This window comes from Olea europaea, chromosome 11 (genome assembly GCF_002742605.1).
Source record: "Olea europaea var. sylvestris chromosome 11, O_europaea_v1, whole genome shotgun sequence".
Lineage (NCBI taxonomy): Eukaryota > Viridiplantae > Streptophyta > Magnoliopsida > Lamiales > Oleaceae > Olea > Olea europaea.
The window spans coordinates 8,954,626-8,979,137 of record NC_036247.1 but is presented as its reverse complement, the minus strand read 5'-3'; the positions used below and the strand labels follow the sequence as shown (position 1 = coordinate 8,979,137).

At 37.5% G+C, this 24,512-nt stretch overlaps 4 protein-coding genes across 4 annotated transcripts; 1 reads left to right on the top strand and 3 right to left on the bottom strand.

Moving 5' to 3' along the window:
- Positions 1-248: 248 nt before the first annotated feature.
- On the bottom strand, positions 249-1,171 carry LOC111404427 (protein FAR-RED IMPAIRED RESPONSE 1-like). The gene is made up of 2 exons (XM_023033237.1): positions 530-1,171; positions 249-447 (listed from the first exon to the last, which is right to left on the bottom strand). Exons 1-2 carry the CDS (start codon positions 1,169-1,171, stop codon positions 412-414), a joined length of 678 nt encoding a protein of 225 aa, XP_022889005.1. The 3' UTR covers positions 249-411.
- Positions 1,172-7,814: 6,643 nt separating this feature from the next.
- LOC111404426 (protein FAR-RED IMPAIRED RESPONSE 1-like) lies at positions 7,815-9,842 on the bottom strand. The gene is made up of 5 exons (XM_023033236.1): positions 9,413-9,842; positions 8,798-8,880; positions 8,604-8,683; positions 8,277-8,301; positions 7,815-8,138 (listed from the first exon to the last, which is right to left on the bottom strand). Exons 1-5 carry the CDS (start codon positions 9,840-9,842, stop codon positions 7,815-7,817), a joined length of 942 nt encoding a protein of 313 aa, XP_022889004.1.
- A 6,467-nt stretch (positions 9,843-16,309) lies between these two features.
- LOC111404875 (protein FAR-RED IMPAIRED RESPONSE 1-like) lies at positions 16,310-18,748 on the bottom strand. The gene is made up of 2 exons (XM_023033607.1): positions 16,612-18,748; positions 16,310-16,541 (listed from the first exon to the last, which is right to left on the bottom strand). The coding sequence occupies exon 1, from the start codon at positions 18,745-18,747 to the stop codon at positions 17,197-17,199; it is 1,551 nt and encodes a 516-aa protein (XP_022889375.1). The 5' UTR covers position 18,748; the 3' UTR covers positions 16,310-16,541; positions 16,612-17,196.
- A 4,852-nt stretch (positions 18,749-23,600) lies between these two features.
- LOC111403258 (transcription factor bHLH140-like) lies at positions 23,601-24,399 on the top strand. Its single transcript, XM_023031689.1, has one exon. It carries the CDS (start codon positions 23,756-23,758, stop codon positions 24,257-24,259), a length of 504 nt encoding a protein of 167 aa, XP_022887457.1. The 5' UTR covers positions 23,601-23,755; the 3' UTR covers positions 24,260-24,399.
- Positions 24,400-24,512: the final 113 nt, after the last annotated feature.

Below are 24,512 nucleotides of genomic sequence, written 5' to 3'. Positions count from 1 at the left end.
AAGAAGCAACATAAATATTTCTCATCACATTTGTTCAATAATTTTAATTCATTACACAAATCTGAGCCTCCATAGTCCAATAAATATGGATGATAGTATGGCATTAGTTGACCTACAATGAAATATGGACATTGTTAGTTGCATATTTCAAATGACATCAAGAATTTATCTTTAACCAATTGATGGTGCGAGCTTACCTTGCGGACTATACATAATATTTGATGACGATGGTGGGATGTAATTTGACATTGGTAATACCCTTGAATGCGAGAATGGTATCGCGACAGTAAACTGTGAGACGATAAACGTTGTTGGCATTGAATATTGTAGGCAAGGAGACGGAGGCTGCATTGAGTAGTTTTGCTGCCGAGCTTCATGAAAGTAGACAGCGCTCTCTTGTATATCAGTATGTCACCCAGTAGGTCTCCTTCCTTTGCTTGATGCTGACTGTAAATTTATGTAGTATGAAAGTATTCAGTACAATCAAATATTTGGGTCTGTGTTTTTTAATAAATTAAATCAAATTTACCTTTGTGTTCTTCAAACTCGACTCCAGCGGACCTTTTTTCCTCAATTTTTCGGGCGCTCCCTTTCTACGCGACGATTTCGGAGCTCTTATGTTCACGCTGGCGTCATTCTGGGAGTCGGTACACCGATCGGCTACTTGAATAGTATGATGTGCGATCACATTACTTCCACTGTGCGACCATTTCGACATCAAAAGATCTTTGCGCTGAAGTTTTATCCAATCCAGTGTAACATGCGACCGCCCTTTGTTGTCTGCAGCAAGGTCAGCCAGTTGTGTAAACTCATGACACAGTTCATCATATCTCCACTGCTCAGGAGAGCTTATCAAACCGTCATAATTCACGACGACTCTAGTGCGTACTCGACTAATGTCTCTTCTCCATCTCCGTAATATGTACCTCTCCAGAAGGTATGTGACATCACAACGAATAAGAACTGCAATTGCATGGAGACAAAGAATTTTCCTAAACTCGAACAAATGGCAATTACAAATTATGTCACAGTTCTCTCTCTGAAATGAGACAAATAATGTTTTTCCCTCGTCGAACCTCATGCATAACATCCTCGCGCTCCTCATACATCGTCTACGTATCTCCCTCCAACGTAGATATGACATCGCAGTAAACCTTTCCCGTAAACTCATCCTAAGCTTCCCTGAATTTCGTGAATAGTATAAACTGATTGAAATTTTAGGTCAAGTTCGTATTACATTGCACATGAGACCATTTGTGAAAATGATTTGAAATCAACCTGGAACTCTTTCTCTACCTTGCATCACAATGCTCGTTCATATTGTTCTACAAATTGCTTCAGCGTGGTCTTCGAATGCACGTAACCATCAAAGAATGCGTTCATACTGTCGCTCCTCTATGTCGACATCCCTACCCAAAAAGTGGCCTTAAAAAAATATAGAACCTAACGACTTCCATTCTCATACAATCCAAATAACCATTCATTATCCTGCAAGTTGTACTTGTCAATCATCGCAGCCCACCCATTCTCAAATTTTTCAACAAATTGACAATCATAAACTAATACATGTATAGCCCCAAATATCGAAGACTTGTCGTCATGGTATCCAAACTTTTCTGGCAACTTCTTTAAAATATGCCATAGACAACATCTATGCCTTATTTTTGGAGAAACGATTTGAATGGCATTTTGCATGGCCCGATCTTGGTCGGTAATTATTCCATGAGGTGTCTGACCATGCATGCATTGTAGCCATGTTCTGAACAACCAGACAAAATTACATGTATCTTCGCTCGACAACAACCCACAACCAAGTAATGTTGACTGTCCATGATGATTGACGCCAATGAATGGGACGAACGGCATGTCATACTTGTTTGTCAAGTACGTGGTATCAAAAGTAACATCGCCAAATTCCTTATATGCTTGCTTGCAGCGATTATTGGCCTAGAAGACAGTTTTTAGTTGAGATTCATCGTCTAAATCCATGCTAAAGTAATTTTGAGCACTGTGCTTGCATCTTTGCTAAGTATGCTTGTATTGTAATGGCATCCCCTTCACCAAGTCTTAAATGCCTAACTTTTTCAATATAGTTTCAAAAATCTTTCTCAATGCAACTCAAGTTCTCACAACCACCTACTTCGACAACGTCAGAATTGAAACTTTTATGCAACGAAATTACAACTAAATCATTGACTTCTAGCTTATGTTTCACGTGTGAACTCAATTCTCGGTTACATCGATATAACCTAGATTTTGATGGACTAGTTTCGTGATTGTGGTTGAGGTGGACCTTGTTAATTCTCCATACCCTATGAATATCTAATAATGCAGATATCCTAGCTTTGCAACCCATCTGTATTGTTGGTTGGGGTTTGAAGGAACCGCTATTATTATCGATTTTTTGACCTTCACAGCTACATGTGAAGGTTACATATCTCAAGTCTCTGTCATCCCTTTTTTTCGAATTCCTTTTTTTAATCAAAAATCCAATTGCATAAGCATATTTCTTGTAGAAGGCAAGCATGTATTTTAACTCCTTAAACTCTATGCCTACCTTAGGCACAATTACACCATCCCCCACTGAGTCTTCACCATCCACAACATTAACGGAGACCCTAACATTTTCATAATTAGATTTAGCCAACATATCATCATGGTCAATCTGCACTTCATCCATAGTAGCTGTTACACAAGTAAACAAAAAGTCACATAAACGAGGTAGATTGGGTTTAAATCCTCAATACGTAAACAAACGACAATTAATAGGAATCATGGGCAAAACAAACAACATTCAATACGAAGACCAAGAGCTTGAAGCCTAGACTTAGAAGTGGCAATTCCACTAACTTTAATATATATCTACGAAAAGCAGGAGCGGAAGCCCAGCCTTATGAAGTGCCAAATTCACTAATTTAAATATATACCTACTGTATACTATATGGGAGAAATATTTTTGGATCCATAATCAAAGTTTGCCAATTTATATTTATGTCTTCATGTGTGAATCCAAATGCATTACTCGAGTCTCTTGCGCTTGTCATGATAACATAAGCATTTGATTACTTCTTTCTTTTATCATCATCATTATATGATATCCCAACCCAAAACCAAAGTATTCAAATATAATGAGAACAAAAACGGGTGGTCCAAGCCTGATCCATTTAAAGCCATCTTTGGCAACCCAACTAATTTCGGTGGTCCAAGCATATTTTTGAAGGTTTTCTATAATCTCACTAGGCAAACAAGGATTTTTGGACAATAATGTCATACACAAAATCAGTTTGTCAAAAGGAAGTTGCTCCAGGAGTTTTTCCAAGTTCTCTATTATATGTTTAACAATGTTTATCCCACAATATTGCATTCAAAGAAAGGTAGAATGGTTTTCCTATTCCACGTTAGTTTGTTATACCTCTCCAGAAGGGAAAATTAAGGCACGAAACTTACTTGCCATCCCGGGTCGAAGGCAGGATCTTTAACACAAAGAGGAACGTACTTCGAGTCCGTCGAATTGTGAATTTTTGGTCTTCACAACCACATGAATGTACCATTCGTTGACGTCAAATCTTCGAGAACAGGAAGAGGAACGTGCTTCGGGTCCGTCGAATTGTGCATTTTCGATCTTCACATCCACCTGAATGTACCGTTCGTTGGAGTCAAATCTTCGAGAACGGGGAGTTCTTATACAACTCCTGCCTGAGCTTCAGGTTTGTCGTCGGATTGCACCACACCTTCCAAGAAATTATTGCCGGGTTGCAATATGCCAGTAGTTGGAATTATTGCAAGAAGGAAGCGTTGTTTCAAAGGTGTATAATTCAATTAATTTCGTGCCCTAGATTTTGGTTCACCTCTCACGCATCCCTCACGTGCGGCCATAAGTTCCCTCCAATTTTACTTGCAACATCAGAGGTTTTGATTCCCTATTTCTTGTCTGTCGATTAAGCCTGTCCAAGAAGCACTTTTGAAAAGTTAATGTCTATAATAATAATAATAATAATAATAATAATAATAATAATAATAATAATATTAATAATAATAATAATAATAATAATATCAATCGTGCTACTCATACAGGCTCGTGAACAGATTGGAAAATAGGCTGACATGGAATTGCTTTTTGGAAAGAACAAAAAAAAAACAACAACCGTGCTTTGTTTTTCAAAAGGGTAAAGGCCCCATAAATGAGAAGTCATTTCTCTCTCTCCACGAACAAAAATGATACCCAAAATCGGAGCCCCCAAATTTGAAAAACCTAAGCAAAACCTTCCAATCTTTGGCCACAATTCCAAGTAGGGTAAGGTCGCGCCGCATGCCTCTTGACCCACCATATCCGATCGTCGTCAAATCGCTCACCATATCCGATCATAATTACCGTCCAAGGCACCATCACATCGCACCTTTGTGGAAGGTTTCGTCGTCGCACGTTCTACAATTTTTCATCGTCGGCAACCCATCAAACCTCGCAAGCACGTTGAATGTTCTCTATTTCATCATTTTTCATTTTTTCAGCTTTGCTCGGGTACAATGTTTTCTATTTCATTAGTTTTTGCTTATGGGAAGCTGTTGATAGAACTAGAGGAATATATATGTGAAATGAAATGAATTGGTAGGATTAGTTTGTGAATTGACTACTTTTACAAAAATTTAAATGAAGTTCAAAACATGGGTAATGGCAGGCTAATAGGCTGGGTTTATTAGGCATTGTAAATGTACAATTTTAATGATGATGTGAAATTCCATTCTTCGTGTGATTATGTAGAAAGTGATTTGGAAGGATTGATGGCAGATTTTCCTTCTACATTTAGCCCTCGCTTGGGCCCCATTTTGGGAAAATGAAAATGAATTGGTAGTTTTTTTTTTTAAATGAGTGGCTCCTCTTTCCCATTATCCTGCTTTATCCTAATTAGAAAACTTTTAGATTGTATATGTACATTTGTCTTCCTAACTTCTGCCAGTCAAACAACGTTACTGACTTTACCTTTCTTGGTGGTGGTGGATTCCATGTTAGCATGCCCAGAACGAACTCCGGAGTCTGTCATAATTGTAGAGGTAAAGATCACTTCTTTGCCGAGTGCAAAAACAAACGCCCTGGCCCACTATGTATGCATGGATTCAAGAAATGTTTTGTCATGGAAAAGGAGACTAAAAACAAAGGGAGATTGTTCCTTTGCTGCAGTAACAATTGTGGATTTTGGGAGCGGGTTATAAATGAAAATTCAAGTGGTCCGTCGATGAACCCTGCGAAGAATAAAACAGTTGAAGAAATGTCCCATTCGTTCCACTCTCGAGTTCGAATAAGTGACGATAAAGAGGTCCAGATTTCAGTGAATGTGACGGTCCAGACTGCAAGAGTAAGTGCGGAAGGGAATCCGAAAGGGGAACTGCTAGCTTGATTAGTAGATAATGATTGAATAGGTTTTCTTAGAAACTTTTGTATGTAGGTGATTTAACTTATGTATGAACTCTTGTACTATTAAGGTCTGTATGAAATCTTACAATTACATTTGAAGTATTCAGTACGTGCTTAAAAAAAGGAATGTATGACCAGCCAAGTTTTGTAGCATAATATGGCATTGTCTTCTGAGTACTCTTTAGTACCATATTATCAATTGAAAACAATAGCAATGCAACAATATAAAGGAATTATGTGAATTGTGTTTCCCTAGACAGCACTACCTATTGATTCATTAAATGTGTTAGAACTGGAGATAGAATCATTTAAAGAAGTGGTAATTGCTCAAAGCCGACTGAAGTGGTAATTAATCATGTGAAGGAAAGTGGTAATTGCTCAAAGCTGAGTGGATTCATGGGTTCAACTAAGGAAAATAGTCGCCTGGCTAAAAGGATAGCACTGTGTATAATGCATTTGGATGTTATTGACCCTGCTATTTGTGGACTTGTGAAGCGGATTTGTAATATCAAAAGGTCATAAAAATATTGTCATTTTCACCATTTGCAATGGGAGAAAAACATCAAAAGATCATAAAAATACTGTCATAATTATCAACCACTTTGAGTAAAGAAACTACATGACAATTTAGATACCCAATTTATTTCTAACTGCTTTCTTGAAAAAGAATGAACCAGGCAACATCAAGCAAAATGAGCAACCAATCAGAACGCATTTAAATATCTTTAGGACTCATTTAAATATCTTCCATTTGACCATTAAACTGGGAGTAAAAAGCAAGTAAATATTTCAAAACAATCACGCACAAAAATACCATCTTAGGAGAACTAATGCATAAATAACCAACAATGCATATTATATACAAAACAAATCTGCCTCCTCATCCAAGTGGGAAAACATTTTATGATATATATTAGAAGCTTAAAAACTCAAATCATTCTAGTGCAATATAGATCCAGTAGCTGCCATAATTAAAATCCCACAAAACATTCAAGAATATATATTTTTGGTAAAGCATGATGCCTCCAATAGTGTCACAAGCAAAAGAATCTATTCAATTAGAAAAGCATGTCATGCGCTACCTCGACCATCTTCATCATCTGCTGTGTTTGGATAGTATAACGGCATGCGTTGACCTATATTAACATACAATGTGAACGGTTAATGATCAAAATGGCCGCAAGTATTTTTAATTCATATATAAGAGGAACCTTTATACCTTGCGATGTATACATAAAATTCGGATTTTGGGGGTGGATCAAATTTGTACTTTGCAAGACATGTTGGGGGAGATAGAATGGTGTGGGGATGGAAAACTGTGAAAGGGAAAACGACATTGGGGGCAACATCGAATTTTGTTGATGGAGCACTGCTTGGATGTTGATTTGTCCATCAACCATATTACTTTGGCTTGTTATCAGTCTTTCATGATGGCTTGATGTCGAACCGACATGTTTCTCCATAAAAGGTAATTGTAATTTATATTTTGAAACATTCACTAATCCGAAATAACTTTATTTGACATACCTTCGATTTCTTCGACGCAGTCTCCAATGGGCCTTTTCTTCTAAGTTTCCTCGGTTCTCCCTTTCTTCTAGTGAACTTTGGATCCAACATGCTAACGCTTGTAGTATTCGATAAAACAGGGCATTGAGTGTCAATGAGATTACTTCTTGTACTCGATTTTGTAGTTGCAAGGTCTTTACATTGAAATCGTATCCACTCCATGATTGCATGTGAATGGATTTCATCATCCGCTGCGAGGTTTGCCACCTCCACAAAACCCTTAGACATCTCTTCATACCTCAATTGCACTGGAGTGCTAACTAATCCATCATAGTTTATCGCGACCCTCTTGTGTGCTCTTCGAACATCTCTCTCCTACCTTTGCAGTATGTACCTCTCCGGAATAAGTGTCATGTCATTCCACGCCAACACTGTGATCGTGTGTCTAAAAAGTATTTCTCGAAACTCAAAAAGGTGGTAGGTGCAAATGATATCACATTTATCTCTTGCAAATGACACAATGAATGTCTTTCTCCTCGTAGAACCCTCATACATTACTTTCTCTCTTACTTCGTAGGTCACACTTGAACATCCATCCGAAGTAGATCAAACTTTGTAATACACCTTTCCCGTGAACTCTTCTTGAACTTCACGAAATTTTGCAATGGTATAAACTGATTGAAACTGTTGCTCCATTTCAAACTGTGTTGCACAAGGCACCATCTGCGAGAAGGATTTGAATCAGCTTGGACCTCCTTCTCAACCTTACTTCTAAGGGCACGTTCGTACTGTTCAACAAACTACTTCAATGAGGTTTTGGAATGAATATAGCCGTCGAAGAACGCATCCATACTCTTACTTCTCTGTGTAGTTGACATCCCAGCCCAGAAAGTCATTTTCAAGAAGCAGGGAACCCAACGTCCTCTATTTTCGTACAATCTAATAGCCAATCATTCTCATGCAATCCATACATATCAATCATCGTTCCCCAACCATTTTCGAATTCATCACCGGACTGTGAATCATACACCAATCTGTGTAGAGGCCCAAATATCAAATGCTTATCCACGTGGTAGCCAAACTTCTCCGGCAACTTCTTTAAAATGTGCCACAAATACCATCTATGTTTGGTATTTGGAAAGACAATATGGATTGTATTTTGCATTGTCCTGTCTTGATCAGTAATTATACCATGTGGAGCTTGACCGTGCATGCATTGAAGCTATGTTTTGAACAACCATGCAAAAGTACTAGTGACTTTGTTCGATACCAAACCGCAACCCAACAGTGTCGACTGTCCATGATGATTTACATCTACAAAAGGAGGTTTGTGATGCTATATATGGAACATAGTACTTACGAATGACTCCCTTCCAGTGGGACATCTGTAACAAAAACCCATCATCTTATCATCAGCTAATAAGTTTGACACAAAAGAGATCTAGACTGAAGATACGATTGGGAAATGAAGAAAGTGGAATAGGGACGTGTTCTCAAGGGAAATACCTTGGTGTACACACCTAGAATGTCAAAGCATCATTATCCGCTCTTTGATGATTACAAAAGAAAAGTACACATGAAGTAAAATTTTATAAAATTCATTATAGCAGAGACCATGATATAGATGAATGCTACGAGGTTACAAGGTAGGATACATGAAGGATCTAAAAGTTGGAAGCCCACATACTTAAGTATCAAAGGACGAGGTTGTGGACGTAAATCAAGACATGCAGACTTTTCGCAAGCACCAATAGGCAACCAATACTCCTGACCTCAATAAGAGAGATTTATACAATCATCAGAGGTTTTTATTTTGGTTGGAAGAAAGCAAACACACAAAAGAATTATGTTTGAGATTTCAAGAAGGCTATATTAGAGAACTTCTAGATCAGAGATAACCTCCAACCCGCATCTCTTCTGATAATTTTTAATAACAACGATAAATAGAAAGTCATATATCTCGACTACGGTGCACTAGAATTGCGGGATATCATAGCTCACAATGGCCTTAGCTATATGTTGGTAGGTAATGACAGCTCTTTAATATATTATTTGAAAGTGCTTTTAGCCGAATGCATGTCGATCATTCCTAGGTACCAATGGCTGAACCCTTTTACGACTACATTGGAGACATTTTAATCCCTAGACGATAGATTACACTAGCCATTGAGATAGATAAGGAGTCAACTGTATTCTATGGATACTTGGACTTCCTAATAATGTATAGTAGGTTCGCATAAAACGAGAATCCTTGGAAGGGCTACCTTAAAACAACTGAAAGCTATGACCTCTATCTACCACACAGCTTAAAATTCGAAACTTAGAAATGGATAGCCACGATCAAGGGAGATCAAGCAGCCGCACGTGAATGCTATTTCAGCTCTTTGAATAAAAGCAACCCCAAGGCTCCACTAATCAATGGCATGTCGTACTTATTAGTAAGATAAGTGGTGTCAAATGAAACAACATCGCCAAACTTCTTAAACGCCTACCTACACTGATTATCTGCCCAAAACACATTTCTCAACAGCGACTCCTTATCCAAATCAATATCAAAATAAAATTCCGAGCATTGTGCTTGCATCTTGGAAAAGTAAGATTGAATTGCTACAGCATCTCCTTCTCTAAGTCTTAATCGCCTCATGCGTTCTACATAGTTCCGACAATCCTTTTCAATACAAGACACGTTCTCATAACCTCCAGCTTCTACAACTGCAGAGTTGTAACTTTTGTGAAGCGCAATTCCTACCAAATCATTCACCTGAAGCTTTCGTTTCATAGCTGCACTCAATTGTCTGCTGCATCGATATAATCGGGATTTAGAAGGACTTGTATCATGATTGTGTTCCAGGTTTACTACATTAATTCTCCAATTTCCTAGAACATCGCAAGATGCAGATATTCTGGCTTTACAACCTAGCTTCATTATTGGGTGCGGCTTCAAAGAACCACAACTATTACCAATGCTTCTACCTTCACGGCTACATGTCATGTCAAATATCTTAAAACATCATCGTCCCCGTTTTTTGGAATTCCTTTTCTTAACTGGAAAGCCCACAGTATAAGCATATTTTTTTGTAGAAATCATATCTTGTTCATTTTTGAACAACATTCCTACCTCAGGTACAATTATGCCATCTCCCGTTGATGTTTCACCGCCAACTTCATTCACAGACTTCGTAACGTTCTCATCCTCTGATGGCCCCAAGACATCATCTTGCTTGTCTTCAACGTCGTCCATATTTTCTCTTACTGCCAAGAAACAAAAAAATTGGTCATGATCATTTCATTATGTTTTGTTGCAAAGAGAATTTCAAACCGAAGAACAAGTTAATACAGTAGAACAATTACATCCCTATTGCAAATGTGATGCTGCAACATTAAAAGCTCATCTAAGTTTCACCTTTCTTATTTTCAAGATAATTATACGCCTGACTACACCCATCTAAGTAAAATAGTAATTCTTGTGCTAGAAGGTAGGTAGGGAGCCAGAACATCACTATGTTATGGACTAAATCCTACTCCACATTCCGAAGAGCAGTAATAATAAAAAAGCAAATTGGAAGGCAGTAATGGTAAAGTTATCTTCATGCATATAAAAAAATTTGGGAAGGTAGTAATCACAATTTATTGTATGAATTAACTGCGAAATGGAAATAAACCCAAATTATCTTTACTTGGTAAAATGAAATTTATGTTCATTTTAAGCTAAATCTTTTGAAGCTTAATTTGCAGAGATCCAATAATTCCAAACAAAAATAAAATAATAATGAATGCATTAAAAAAGATAAATAATGCACTTGCTAGCACCTTCAAATTTTCCCCAATATGTCGATGTTCAAGGAAACATGAAGTGGGAATGCAGACGGCATTTAAGTGCTGGCAGTTTTTGGGTTCTCAACGACGTTGCCAAGCCTTCGAAACTCCTTGCCGGCACCTTATAATTTTCGATAATAGGTTAAAAGATGTGCAGTTTACATAAATTTTGCCCGACAAAGGTGTTGAAAGAAAGAGGCGTGCAGTGCTCTTCAATTTTGCCNGCTTTTAGCCGAATGCATGTCGATCATTCCTAGGTACCAATGGCTGAACCCTTTTACGACTACATTGGAGACATTTTAATCCCCAGACGATAGATTACACTAGCCATTGAGATAGATAAGGAGTCAACTGTATTCTATGGATACTTGGACTTCCTAATAATGTATAGTAGGTTCGCATAAAATGAGAATCCTTGGAAGGGCTACCTTAAAACAACTGAAAGCTATGACCTCTATCTACCACACAGCTTAAAATTCGAAACTTAGAAATGGATAGCCACGGTCAAGGGAGATCAAGCAGCCGCACGTGAATGCTATTTCAGCTCTTTGAATAAAAGCAACCCCAAGGCTCCACTAATCAATGGCATGTCGTACTTATTAGTAAGATAAGTGGTGTCAAATGAAACAACATCACCAAACTTCTTAAACGCCTACCTACACTGATTATCTGCCCAAAACACATTTCTCAACAGCGACTCCTTATCCAAATCAATATCAAAATAAAATTCCGAGCATTGTGCTTGCATCTTGGAAAAGTAAGATTGAATTGCTGCAGCATCTCCTTCTCTAAGTCTTAATCGCCTCATGCGTTCTACATAGTTCCGACAATCCTTTTCAATACAAGACACGTTCTCATAACCTCCAGCTTCTACAACTGCAGAGTTGTAACTTTTGTGAAGCGCAATTCCTACCAAATCATTCACCTGAAGCTTTCGTTTCATAGCTGCACTCAATTGTCTGCTGCATCGATATAATCGGGATTTAGAAGGACTTGTATCATGATTGTGTTCCAGGTTTACTACATTAATTCTCCAATTTCCTAGAACATCGCAAGATGCAGATATTCTGGCTTTACAACCTAGCTTCATTATTGGGTGCGGCTTCAAAGAACCACAACTATTACCAATGCTTCTACCTTCACGGCTACATGTCATGTCAAATATCTTAAAACATCATCGTCCCCGTTTTTTGGAATTCCTTTTCTTAACTGGAAAGCCCACAGTATAAGCATATTTTTTTGTAGAAATCATATCTTGTTCATTTTTGAACAACATTCCTACCTCAGGTACAATTATGCCATCTCCCGTTGATGTTTTACCGCCAACTTCATTCACAGACTTCGTAACGTTCTCATCCTCTGATGGCCCTAAGACATCATCTTGCTTGTCTTCAACGTCGTCCATATTTTCTCTTACTGCCAAGAAACAAAAAAATTGGTCATGATCATTTCATTATGTTTTGTTGCAAAGAGAATTTCAAACCGAAGAACAAGTTAATACAGTAGAACAATTACATCCCTATTGCAAATGTGATGCTGCAACATTAAAAGCTCATCTAAGTTTCACCTTTCTTATTTTCAAGATAATTATACGCCTGACTACACCCATCTAAGTAAAATAGTAATTCTTGTGCTAGAAGGTAGGTAGGGAGCCAGAACATCACTATGTTATGGACTAAATCCTACTCCACATTCCGAAGAGCAGTAATAATAAAAAAGCAAATTGGAAGGCAGTAATGGTAAAGTTATCTTCATGCATATAAAAAAATTTGGGAAGGTAGTAATCACAATTTATTGTATGAATTAACTGCGAAATGGAAATAAACCCAAATTATCTTTACTTGGTAAAATGAAATTTATGTTCATTTTAAGCTAAATCTTTTGAAGCTTAATTTGCAGAGATCCAATAATTCCAAACAAAAATAAAATAATAATGAATGCATTAAAAAAGATAAATAATGCACTTGCTAGCACCTTCAAATTTTCCCCAATATGTCGATGTTCAAGGAAACATGAAGTGGGAATGCTGACGGCATTTAAGTGCTGGCAGTTTTTGGGTTCTCAACGACGTTGCCAAGCCTTCGAAACTCCTTGCCGGCACCTTATAATTTTCGATAATCGGTTAAAAGATGTGCAGTTTACATAAATTTTGCCCGACAAAGGTGTTGAAAGAAAGAGGCGTGCAGTGCTCTTCAATTTTGCCCAATTTCCGTGTTTTAGGTTTCCCTCCAAGGCAGCTTGAGTTTTGTGCAAAATATTTTTCTTTGTTTGCCTTCCCTCCAATTTGTTCTAAATTAGTCAGACACGTCAATTTTTTTAAAAGCCTGTTTTCTAGTCTGTCTTTATCCCGTGTCCAACTAGAATAATTGTAATAATATATAGGGTCGCGCTACTCGTCCAGGCCGAAAAACAGAGGCAAAAACACGCTGACGTGGCCTTGGTTAAGTAAGTAAATACGGTGAAGAAAAAGGGCAAAGTTGGTAGACACTTATTAAAAATGGAAAAGATTAATTCAGACATAACATTCTCTCTCTCCCCCCCTCCCCGCCCACGAACCGAATCTGAAGAGCCCCAAATTCGAAGCCCTAAGCGTAAGAACCCATCTCCGGCCACACGTCCAATCGTGGTATCGACTCTCCCACTGCTGTGAAAGGCTTCGTCGTCGGTCAACCTACCATATCCGGTCGTCATTGAAGCCGTGACCATCTCCGACCTCTGGTATATCAAACCAACAGATCTTGCGACCTGTTGTCGACAAATTACCGCCATCGTCTTAACCATCGGAGTGTTTCTTGTACCGGCGCATAACGAAAGAAGTCTTTTTTTTCAGCATTGCCCAGGTAGTATGACAAAGTTAAATCAAGTAGTGCGATTCGTCGTGTTCGTCGATTTCGTAACCTTATTGAATTAGTGGATTTTTGACATTATTGAATTTGTGTTTGAACTGTATTTCTTGGGTATTTATGCCTATAGTGCAGCTATGAGAGGTCGTTGTATGTCTGTGTATATATGTATGCAGCTATCTCTTTGCTATGAGTATATTATATCTCGAGATTTTAATCTGTATTGATGTATGTATTTCTGAGTCAGAGGTCGAAGTCGTGTTTTTGTATTCTGTATAATGTTTTCCATTTCATATTTCACTCTGTTGCTCCCTACTTAGAGGTTGAAGTCATGTATGTGAAGTAGAGGTAAAATTAGGAACTATATTTACTCGCTGGATTACTGATTATATTGATCTATGTGTTAACTAGAATTGTTGGGTATTCGTAGTGGTGGATTGGTTGAATTGGTGGACTGGTGAATTCCGTTTTCTTGTTGGTGGTTGAGATGGGTTGTTTTACAGATTTAAGTGGGGGTTTTATTGTGTTTAATCAGATGTGATTAGATGTATTTTTTTATTGAAATGTTGCATTATCGTTTGTATATGTGCATTTGTTTTCCTAACTTCAGCCAGTCGAATAACATTACTGACTTCACCTTTCTTGGTGCTGGTGGATTCCATGTTAGCATGCCTAGAACGAACTCCGGAGTCTGTCATAGTTGTAGAGGTAAAGATCACTTCTTTGCCGAGTGCAAAAAGAAACGCCCTTGCCCACTATGTAAGCATGGATTCGAGAAATGTTTTGTCGTGGAAAAGGAGACTAAAAATAAAGGGAGATTGTTCCTTTGCTGCAGTAACAATTGTGGATTTTGGGAGTGGGTTATAAATGAAAAATCAAGTGGTCCGTCGATGAACCCTACAAAGAATGAAACAGTTGAAGAAATGTCCCGTTCGTTCCAATCTCGAGTTCGAATAAGTGATGATAAAGAGGTCCAGATTTCAGTGAATTTGACGGTGCAGACGGAAAAAGTAAGCGCGGAAGGGAATCTGAAAGAGAAGCTGCCAGCTTGATTAGTAGATAATGATTGAATATGTTTTCTTAGAAAATTTTGTATGTAGGTGATAACATCGGCATCTATTAGCTAAAATCTTTTTTTATACAGTTTTGAGCATGTTAATGTAGTTATCTTAAATTGAGTTTAATTTGGATTAGTTCTAATATGTTTCTTTGTAAAATCAAACTATGAATTAATTGATGAGATCTATAACTTTTCCAGTTTGAGTTCTTTCATGTAAATATGGTGTTTTATCTCATTATTTATTATATCGTTTTGTTTATATTTTATTTATTTATTTATTTATCGTTGAGAATTTCATATTCAAGAGTTATATTTAATTTATCATGACACCTGAATCTCTAGATTGCAGAACATGTTAACCTGTTAAGGTGGTGGTTGCTAACAACTTGCAGGACATGGTCTTCAACTCAGGGAAAGGAGTGGACACTATGAAAAATTTGCTCCAATTTTGGATGAAGTTTCCGTATCATTTGAAAGCGATGTTGATGTTATCATTACTAAAATCGATGCTACTGCAAATGATATCCCAAGTGAAATTTTTGACGTTAAAGGTTATCCACCATTATATGTCAAGACATCGAGTGGGAACATATTCCCATACGAATATGATTGATTTTACTCGGAAGAATCGAGCTACAGTTGCAGAACCTAAGAGTTTAAATATGGGATACATTGTACTCAATTACATATACGCTGCCAAGATAAAAAATTTCCATTTCTTGCATTTGTGCACGCCTGCAATGTCCAATTTATCTCTTAAAACATATGCTTCTGCATACATGCACATAATCAAATGACAAATAAATGTGTTGCAAAATAATAAAGTCATAAGTCAAGACCAAACACATTTCAATTATTTCAAACCAGTGCTAGACAAGACAAGGAGTTTTGACATTCAAATCGATAAACATATGAATTTCACAACGGGAACAAAAATAATGGCAGATATTTTTAGACATTTCTAAACCATACCAAATCCCATAAGAGGAATCATATTCGTGGTCTACAGAAAACATCATCCAACAAAAAATTGCCCAAAACAAAACAAAGCAGCTACAGCAGTACCGCAACCTTGGATCACCCCCACCTCCGCCTGTTGTATTCATGGACAAAAACACCCGGGTCATCTGCCAAGGCATCACCGGCAAGAAAGAGGTACGAGTGTACCAGATAACGAATACAGTTGCTATACCAACATAAGATCCAATCGCCTACATAAATGTTTAAAGATTAAATACATATCCAAAGCAAATTTTGATAAGCTTAATAGTAACTTAAAATTTACATTTTCAAGTAAAATTTTGTTTCTAAGTACATTTGGACGTGGTGTTAGAATCAAGCTTACCAGATACCGAAAGAGAATCCATGGACTGATCAACGAGTCATCGCTTCTTCGTGGTGGTTTCTTCATTATATCCTTGTCTGGTGGATTGAATCCCAGAGCCGTAGCTGGTGGCCCATCAGTAACCAGGTTAACCCACAGTTGGGGGAGGGAGAATCTATTCAATTACAAAAGCACGTCATGTGCTACCTCGACCATCTTCATCATCTGCTGCGTTTGGATAGTATAATGGCATACATTGACCTACATTAACATACAATGTGAACGGTTAATGATCAAAATGGCCGCATGTATTTTTAATTCATATATAAGAGGAACCTTTATACCTTGCGATGTATACATAAAATTTGGACTTTGGGAGTGGATCAAATTTGTACTTTGCGAGACATGTTGGGGGAGGGAGAATGGCGTGGGGATGGAAAACTGTGAAAGGGAGAACAGCATTGGGGGCAACATCGAATTTTGTTGATGGAGCGGTGCTTGGATGTTGATTTGTCCATCAACCATATGACTTTGGCTTTTAATCGGTCTGTCATGATGGGTTGATGTCGAATCGGCATGTTTCTGCATAGAAGGTAATTGTAATTTATATTTTGAAAAATCCACTAATCCGAAATAACTTTATTCGACATACCTTCGATTTCTTCGACGCACTCTCCAATGGGCCTTTTCTTCTAAGTTTCCTCGGCGCTCCCTTTCTTCGACTGAACTTCGGATCCAATATGGTAACGCTCGCAGTATTCGATAAAACTAGACATTGAGTGTCAATGAGATTGCTTCCTGTACTCGATTTTGTAGTTGCAAGGTCTTTACATTGAAATCGTATCCACTCCATCATTGCATGTGAACGGATTTCATCATCCGCTGTGAGGTTTGCCACCTCCGCGAAACCCTTAGACATCTCTTCATACCTCAATTGCGCAGGAGTACTAACTAATCCATCATAGTTTACCGCGACCCTTGTGTGTGCTCTTCGAACATCTCTCCTCCACCTTCACAATATGTACCTCTCTGGAATAAGTGTCACGTCATTCCACGCCAACACTGTGATCGCGTGTCTACAAAGTATTCCCCGAAACTCAAAAAGGTGGTAGGTGCAGATGATATCACATTTATCTCTTGCAAATGACACGATGAATGTCTTTATCCTCTTAGAACCCTCATACATTACTTTCTCTCTTACTTCGTAGGTCGCACTTGAACATCCATCCAAAGTAGATCACACTTCACAATACACCTTTCCCGTGAACTCTTCTTGAACTTCACGAAATTTTGCAATGGTATAAACTGATTGAAACTGTTGCTCCATTTCAAACTGTGTTGCACAAGGCACCATCTGCGAGAAAGACTTGAAATCAGCTTGGACCTCCTTCTCAACTTTACTTCTAAGGGCACGTTCGTACTGTTCAACAAACTGCTTCAATGAGGATTTGGAATGAACATAGCCATCGAAGAATGCATTCATACTCTCACTTCTCTGTGTAGTTGACATCCCAGCCCAGAAAGTCGTTTTCAAGAAACAGGGAACCCAACGGCCTCTGTTTTCGTACAATCCCGATAGCCAATCATTCTCATGCAATTCATACATATCAATCATCGTTCCCCAACCATTTTCGAATTCATCACTGGACTGTGAATCATACACCAATCTGTGTAGAGCCCCAAATATCAAATGCTTATCCACGTGGTAGCCAAACTTCTCCGGCAACTTCTTTAAGATGTGCCACAAACACCATCTATGTTTGGTATTTGGAAAGACAATTTCGATTGCATTTTGCATTGCCCTGTCCTGATCAGTAATTATACCATGTGGAGCTTGACCGTGCATGCATTGAAGCCATGTTTTGAACAACCATACAAAAGTATTAGTGTCTTCGTTCGATACCAAACCGCAACCCAACAGTGTCGACTGTCCATGATGATTTACACCTACAAAAGGAGCGAATGGCATGTCGTACTTATTAGTGAGATAAGTGGTGTCAAATGAAACAACATCGTCAAACTCCTTATACGCTTGCCTACACCGATTATCTGCCCAAAACACATTTCTCAACCGCGACTCCTCATCCAAATCAATATCAAAATAAAATCCCGAGCATTGTGCTTGCATCTTGGAAAAGTAAGATTGAATTGCTGTAGCATCTCCTTCTCCAAGTTTTAATCGCCTCACGCGTTCTACGTAATTTCGGCAATCCTTTTCAATACAAGACATGTTCTCATAACCTCCAGCTTCTACAACTGCAGAGTTGTAACTTTTGTGAACCGCAATTCCTGCCAAATCATTCACCTGAAGCTTTCGTTTCATAGCTGCACTCAATTGTCTGTTGCATCGATATAGTCGGGATTTAGAAGGACTCGTATCATGATTGTGTTCTAGGTTTACTGCATTAATTCTCCAATTTCCTAGAACATCACAAGATGCAGATATTCTGGCTTTACAACCCAGCTTCACTGTTGGGTGCGGCTTCAAAGAACCACTACTATTACCAATGCTTCCACCTTCACGGCTACATGTCAATGTCAAATATCTTAAAACACCATCGTCCCCTTTTTTGGAATTCCTTTTCTTAACTGGAAAGCCCACAGTGTAAGCATATTTTTTGTAGAAATCATACATATCTTGTTCATTTTTGAACAACATTCCCACCTCGGGTACAATTATGCCATCTCCCGTTGATGTTTCACCGCCAATTTCGTTCATGGGCTTCATAATGTTCTCATCCTCTGATAGCCCCAAAACATCGTCTTGGTTGTCTTCAACGTCGTCCATATTTTCTCTTACTGCCAAGAAACAAAAAATTTGGTCATGTTCATTTCATCTTATTTTGTTGCAAAGAGAATTTCAAACCGAAGCACACCTTAATACAGTTGCATGACAAAGTTATTCATTACAACTTGGAAAAAATTGATATAAATGCTAGTATTTTACAATTTGTGAATAATGGAACATTAAGAAGGTAAAAACGTATAAAACAAAATTAAGAAGGTAATTAAGACAGAAAAATAAGCATGATTTTATTTGTCAATGTAGTTGAAGCAGCTTTTGCACTTCATCAGCTAGCTTAGCTGAATCAGTGACATAAGTATTTGGATTTAGAGTTAGTTATGTCTTAATTACTCTTAATGGAATTCATAACATTAACAGTCTACAATTTCATGAATTTATAACATTAACAGTCTTAATGGAATTACTCTTAGTGGAATTCATAACATTAACAGTCTCCAAAATTTCATGAATTACTCTTAATGGAATTCATAACATTAATAGAGGGGGGACGTTAGGGAGAAAACGAGGAATTACTACTACATATTGAAAAGGAATATTGGGGAAAAAGAGAGGAATTACTACTACATATCCAAAAGGAAACGAGAAATAATAATCACTGCTATCTTCTTACTGCCATCAAAACACATGCCTACATTGGGGAACTAGTATAATAATCGTTGGCGTCTTCTACATACACTAAAGCCTAAGTTGCAGGAGAAATGTCGTCTTCCAGTTGCACTAATGCACACAAAAATTAGACATTGAACCCTCAAAAATCTAATTCTAGTTATCATACCTTTTATATGTACTGGGATTTTGAACCTCAACCAAAAAAATTCTAGTTTCCGTGAGCTTCTGCAATGGGCCAAAATCTGAGCTCTTCACTCGTACTGGAGAAGGCTGGGTCTCGTATGATCGTCGGAATTCACCAAAATGGTCAGGAATGTCGTTGCTGAGTTAGTAACATTTTTTCAGGAGCTGGAATCATGCTGTGGCAGATTACTCGTATTATTTGGGGGAAAGTCGTTTGGGAAGAGGGAGGAAATGGGTGTTTAATTCGTATAATTTGGGGGAAAGTCGAGGGAGGAAATGGGTGTATAGTGTGTTTCAGTGGGTTTCCCTCCAATTATTTCACTTTGTTTCCCACCAAAAAGACAAGAAAACAATGGACACGTAACCCAAATTTGAAACCCTGTTTTTTACCCTGTCCTTGGACCTGTTCGACTAGCATTTTCCTAATATATATGGTATGATTGTATATTTGTGTATGCACACAATGTCACAATCTAAAAATCAGACTAGTATACTTATCCCTGTACCATCACATGCATTTTGCAAAGGTCTTTGAAGCAAGTCAGCAACAGAGCTTCAGTTAAGTGTCCTATCAGCTGCAACTTTTTGGCTCTTGAAGCTTCGTAGTCAAGTGAACATAAATTTTTTTTTGAGCTTTCTAAAATTAAATGGCCTCTATAATAGGTACAAATACCCCAAATAGAACACCTCCGTGCCCTTATCCATGAGGGTTATGACCTCTATATTGCAGTATTGACAAGTTGTATAGACGGGCTTCTTTTGCAGTTCAGTTCAAACCTTGATACCATATCAAATTTCCATGTATCTTTAATTGCACATATTTAAGTTCTTAATATAAAAAATTTATAGTTTCTACCATATAAACACAAATCTCACATGAATTTCATTTTGCTAATTGTCTTTTAACATTAATATTTTTGGTACTTGAACAAAGATATATGGGAGGCAAGAGCACATGAATTCACGGGTTTTACGGACTGGTTGGGTAGAACCTTAATTATAGTTACTTGTTCAACTGAAATTACCTTCTTAACTGTCTCCCTCAATCCCCCTATGTACATCAGTCACAAACATTTTCTGCTATGCCTGCTGCTGATGTATGTATGGTGATTCATGACATGCCCATTTAATTTAACTTCTTTTCATTAAACTGTTCCACCTAAAACCACATCAAAATACAATGTAATCGAGTCATTAATGTGCACACTGAAAATAACTGTTCCTTTTTTAGAAAGCTTGAAGACCCGACAAGGGGCATATCGAGCCCAAAATATTTAAGTCTTGGTGATGTGACGTAAATTATTTCGATCAATTACACTTCTAACTCTCGATTATGTTGTCTATTAGTATTGGAGCCCTATTATTTCTTGGAATGACCTTGTTTAAGGTCCTGATTTGAGTGGGACATCCCATTGTTGATGCGATATGATTCGTGCTACTTTGATCTAAAATACCCTTTAAAAGAAGAGCTAATCACTTATCAAAAAAGTACTTTACTCACTAACGAGAAAAAACATGTACGGTATACTTTATTTAACTAAACAGTGTGAATCCTAGGGAAAAAGGCTGATTTATGAGGCTAACAACGAAACTCCCGGTTCTTTACTTAAGACAAATTTCTTTGATTTCAGGGGATGGGAGGCCCGAGGCCCCCTTCTTTGTTGGGATTCATTCAATTTCCTTGGGATTTGAACCCTAACCTGTCTAATCGCTACTTTTCCTTTTCCGTAGAACATAGTTCAACTTGTCGCACTAGCAGTAGGGGTTGTGGTTAACATCAGCACGGCACTGACTATAAAATTGAGACTTTGTTTGATCATAGATTTTATAATATTAATTTTTTGAAAAGTCATAGATTATTTTATTGAAAATAAGTTTGGAAAAAATGAATTTTTAAAAAGTAACTCAAACAAAGACTAAGCCTAGTTTAATTTTCATTATTTGGCCATAAAAATAAAAAAATATTATCGTTATTCATCATATGAAGTCATCATATTTGACTTATTATCTCTTATATGGATCTTATAACTACTATATTTTTTATTCTCATTTTTAAAAAAAGGGGAATCAAACGAGGGCTAAGATTATTTTTATTCATTGGACAATATAGTAATTCCTTCACTTTCACGTAAAAAGTATTAAGCATTAACATTGATAAATAGCATCATTCTAAATGCGTGTTGTCTCCTTTTTTTTTTTTTTTTTTTTTGAAGAAATAGGTTTTGTAATTGTTATATTTTGGAGAATGTGTAAAATTATTTTATTGAAAAAAATATATTACTAATAATGAGTTTAAGAAAGAAATATTTTTTTATAAAATGGGGATCATACAGAGTTAAATATCTGTACACAATCATTTAAAGTAATATTTAATCAAACAAAACTGTTTGATAATAGTTTTTATCAAACCACCTAGTTAGCCCTTCATGCTTTAAGTTACATATCGAGTTAATACTTTTTAGTTTCTCATGTCCGTCCTCTTTGGAGCAACACCATCTAGTTATAAACTCAATATAAAGAATATAAAAATATCTACTGCTCTATTCGAGTAAAATTATTAGTAATTTTTAGGAATAAAAATAATGACTTCAAAAAATGTGTGAGGAAATTAATTTTTAACTTTGATTGGATGGAAAAAAATTTCTTTTTATTTGTTTAAACACTATTTAAATTAAAAACAAAGAGTTAACTTCACAAATGGTCACTGAAGTTTAAAACTTTCAACAATGGTCACTTAAGTTTAAAAACTTTGACAAGTGCTCACTAAAGCTACCAAAATGATTGGAATTCAAACTTTCACGAGACCATAAAATATTTGAGGACCTCAAGCGCAATTGAACTGTTATGAAAAATCTGAAACGTGGGCAATTGAACGACGACACCACCAGCTTGAAATGGATTAGTTGGTGCAATTGAACTGTTACCCATGGTCATATGATGTTGTTAGATTGGGACCAATTTTGTGATTCAATGATGTGCGGAGGTGGAATTGAAAGAGCTAGATCTGTGCGTGGTTATTGGCGGTGTTGGTTCGAAATTGGGACCAATTTTTTCGATTCAGCCATGTTGGTTCGAAATTGGCGGTGACCCAGAGGTTCATTGTATGCATCATGAAGAGGCGGTCCTAGGGGTGGTGGTCAGCTACTGTGGGTGGTGTCATCAGCACCGAAAATTGGGGCTAAATGGTCCGAGTTCACTATTGCAAGAAATGGCTAGAGATCTTGATTTTTTGAATTGTTTGTTGTTACTTTGGGCGCGTAATGATGATCCTGGTCAAGCTGGTGGTGGGTGTCACCAGAAGTTGCATTTTTCGATTGTTTTTGGTTAGGTGGACAGCTTGCATTTTCGGCTGTTTTTGGTTGTGTGGGCAGCCTTCTTTGATTGGAAATTTTAGGCAGATCTGATGGATTTTCGACCATTGGTTGGGTGAGTTGAAAAGAGTGAAGTGAGAGCTTCACGGTGGTCGGAGGTTGGAGGTGTGGTGGTCCAAAGGTGGTGGCTCAAAATCCTTAAAATTCACCACCTTCCGGCCATTAGTTGGGCGGCTCTTTTGATCGGAAATTTCAGGCGGATTTGATAGGGTTTCAGCCATTGGTTGGGTAAGTTGGAAAGAGTGAAGTGAGGACTTCAAGTTGGTATGTTGTTCCGGTGGCCAAGGTGGTTGGATGTTGGAGTTGTGGTGGTCCAAAGGTGGTGGCTCAATATCCTCACAATTCACCACCTTCCTAGAAAATGCTCCACCTGTCGAAAGTTTGCACCCGAGGTCCTCAAATATTGTATGGTCTCGTGATTGTCCTTAAGTTTGGATTCCAAACATTTTGGTAGTTTTAATGACCATTTGTGAAAGTTTTTAAACTTAAGTGACCATTAGTGAAACTGCTTGGACCTTCAGTGACCGTTGTTGAAAGTTTTAAACTTCAGTGATCGTTTTGTATTTTTATGATAATTTTAGTGACCGTTTGTGAAATTAACCTGAAAAACAAACTTTAGAAAGTGGAGCACTCATTATTTTCAGACCTATTGTCCTAGGTTAAACACCCGTATCCCCTCAAAGATTGGCTGACGATTTGTCAGCTAACATCAGTAATCAGTATACTATCCCACTATATATATCACATGCATAATTGCCTCTTCTTCTCAACTTCAACTCATGTCCTAAAACTAAATTTCTTTTTTCTCCTGTGTTTTCGAGTATTGGATGGATTATTCGTACTCACTCAACCCCAATTCTTGCGAGTCCACTTCAGTTCAAAACAACAGTAATGTGAATAGCAAGATGAAAAGTGGTGGCTTAAAAAAGAGAGGAAAAGTTATGAAGCTGTCGACTGATCCACAAAGCATCGCCGCTAGACAACGGCGGCGCAGAATCAGTGACAGGTTCAAGATTTTGCAGAGCCTGGTTCCTGGTGGATCAAGAATGGATACAGTGTCTATGTTGGAAGAGGCAATTCAGTATGTTAAGTTCCTCAAAACACAGATATTGCTTCATCAGACGGCCATGATCAACTTTGCAAATGATGATCCAACGCTGTATCTTCAACCAAATTCACTTCCATTTCATTATCAGAGTGATCATAATCTGTGTCCTGAAAATAATTACATAGGGCATCAAATTGCGCAATACCCAAAAGTTGGGTCATCAAATTCTTGTCTTCTTGGTGATCAAGAAATTATGTCTTTTGATGCGTACTGCTACTACTAGATAGTTTGTGTTTCGAATGTAAGACTACGAATATGGAAGAATTGTAATGGTTTTAATTTTTTGCCTATGAAAAATTATGTAGGGAACTGCTTTTGTTCGTGTAGAAAGTTTGGAATGACTTGTACATGTTACTAATGAGACCAGCATAATTGTCAAAAATTCCAGTTTAGCCATAATTTTTGTTAGTAAATTTAAGGGTAAAAACAAGGACAATCTCTTTAGGAAACGTCATTATGGGGACAAGAGATCTCGA

Coding starts and splice junctions, on each gene's coding strand:
- LOC111404426 (XM_023033236.1), bottom strand. CDS start 9,842: ATGAAGCTAGGTTGTAAAGCCAGAATATCTGCATCTTGCGATGTTCTA. Junction 8,881..9,412: donor GTTTTGGGCAGATAATCAGT/GTAGGTAGGCGT, acceptor AGTGCACCGTAG/TCGAGATATATGACTTTCTA. Junction 8,139..8,276: donor CCACTGGAAGGGAGTCATTC/GTAAGTACTATG, acceptor TTCAAAACATAG/CTTCAATGCATGCACGGTCA.
- LOC111403258 (XM_023031689.1), top strand. CDS start 23,756: ATGGATTATTCGTACTCACTCAACCCCAATTCTTGCGAGTCCACTTCA.
- LOC111404427 (XM_023033237.1), bottom strand. CDS start 1,171: ATGAGTTTACGGGAAAGGTTTACTGCGATGTCATATCTACGTTGGAGG. Junction 448..529: donor CGAGTTTGAAGAACACAAAG/GTAAATTTGATT, acceptor ATAAATTTACAG/TCAGCATCAAGCAAAGGAAG.
- LOC111404875 (XM_023033607.1), bottom strand. CDS start 18,747: ATGGACGACGTTGAAGACAACCAAGACGATGTTTTGGGGCTATCAGAG.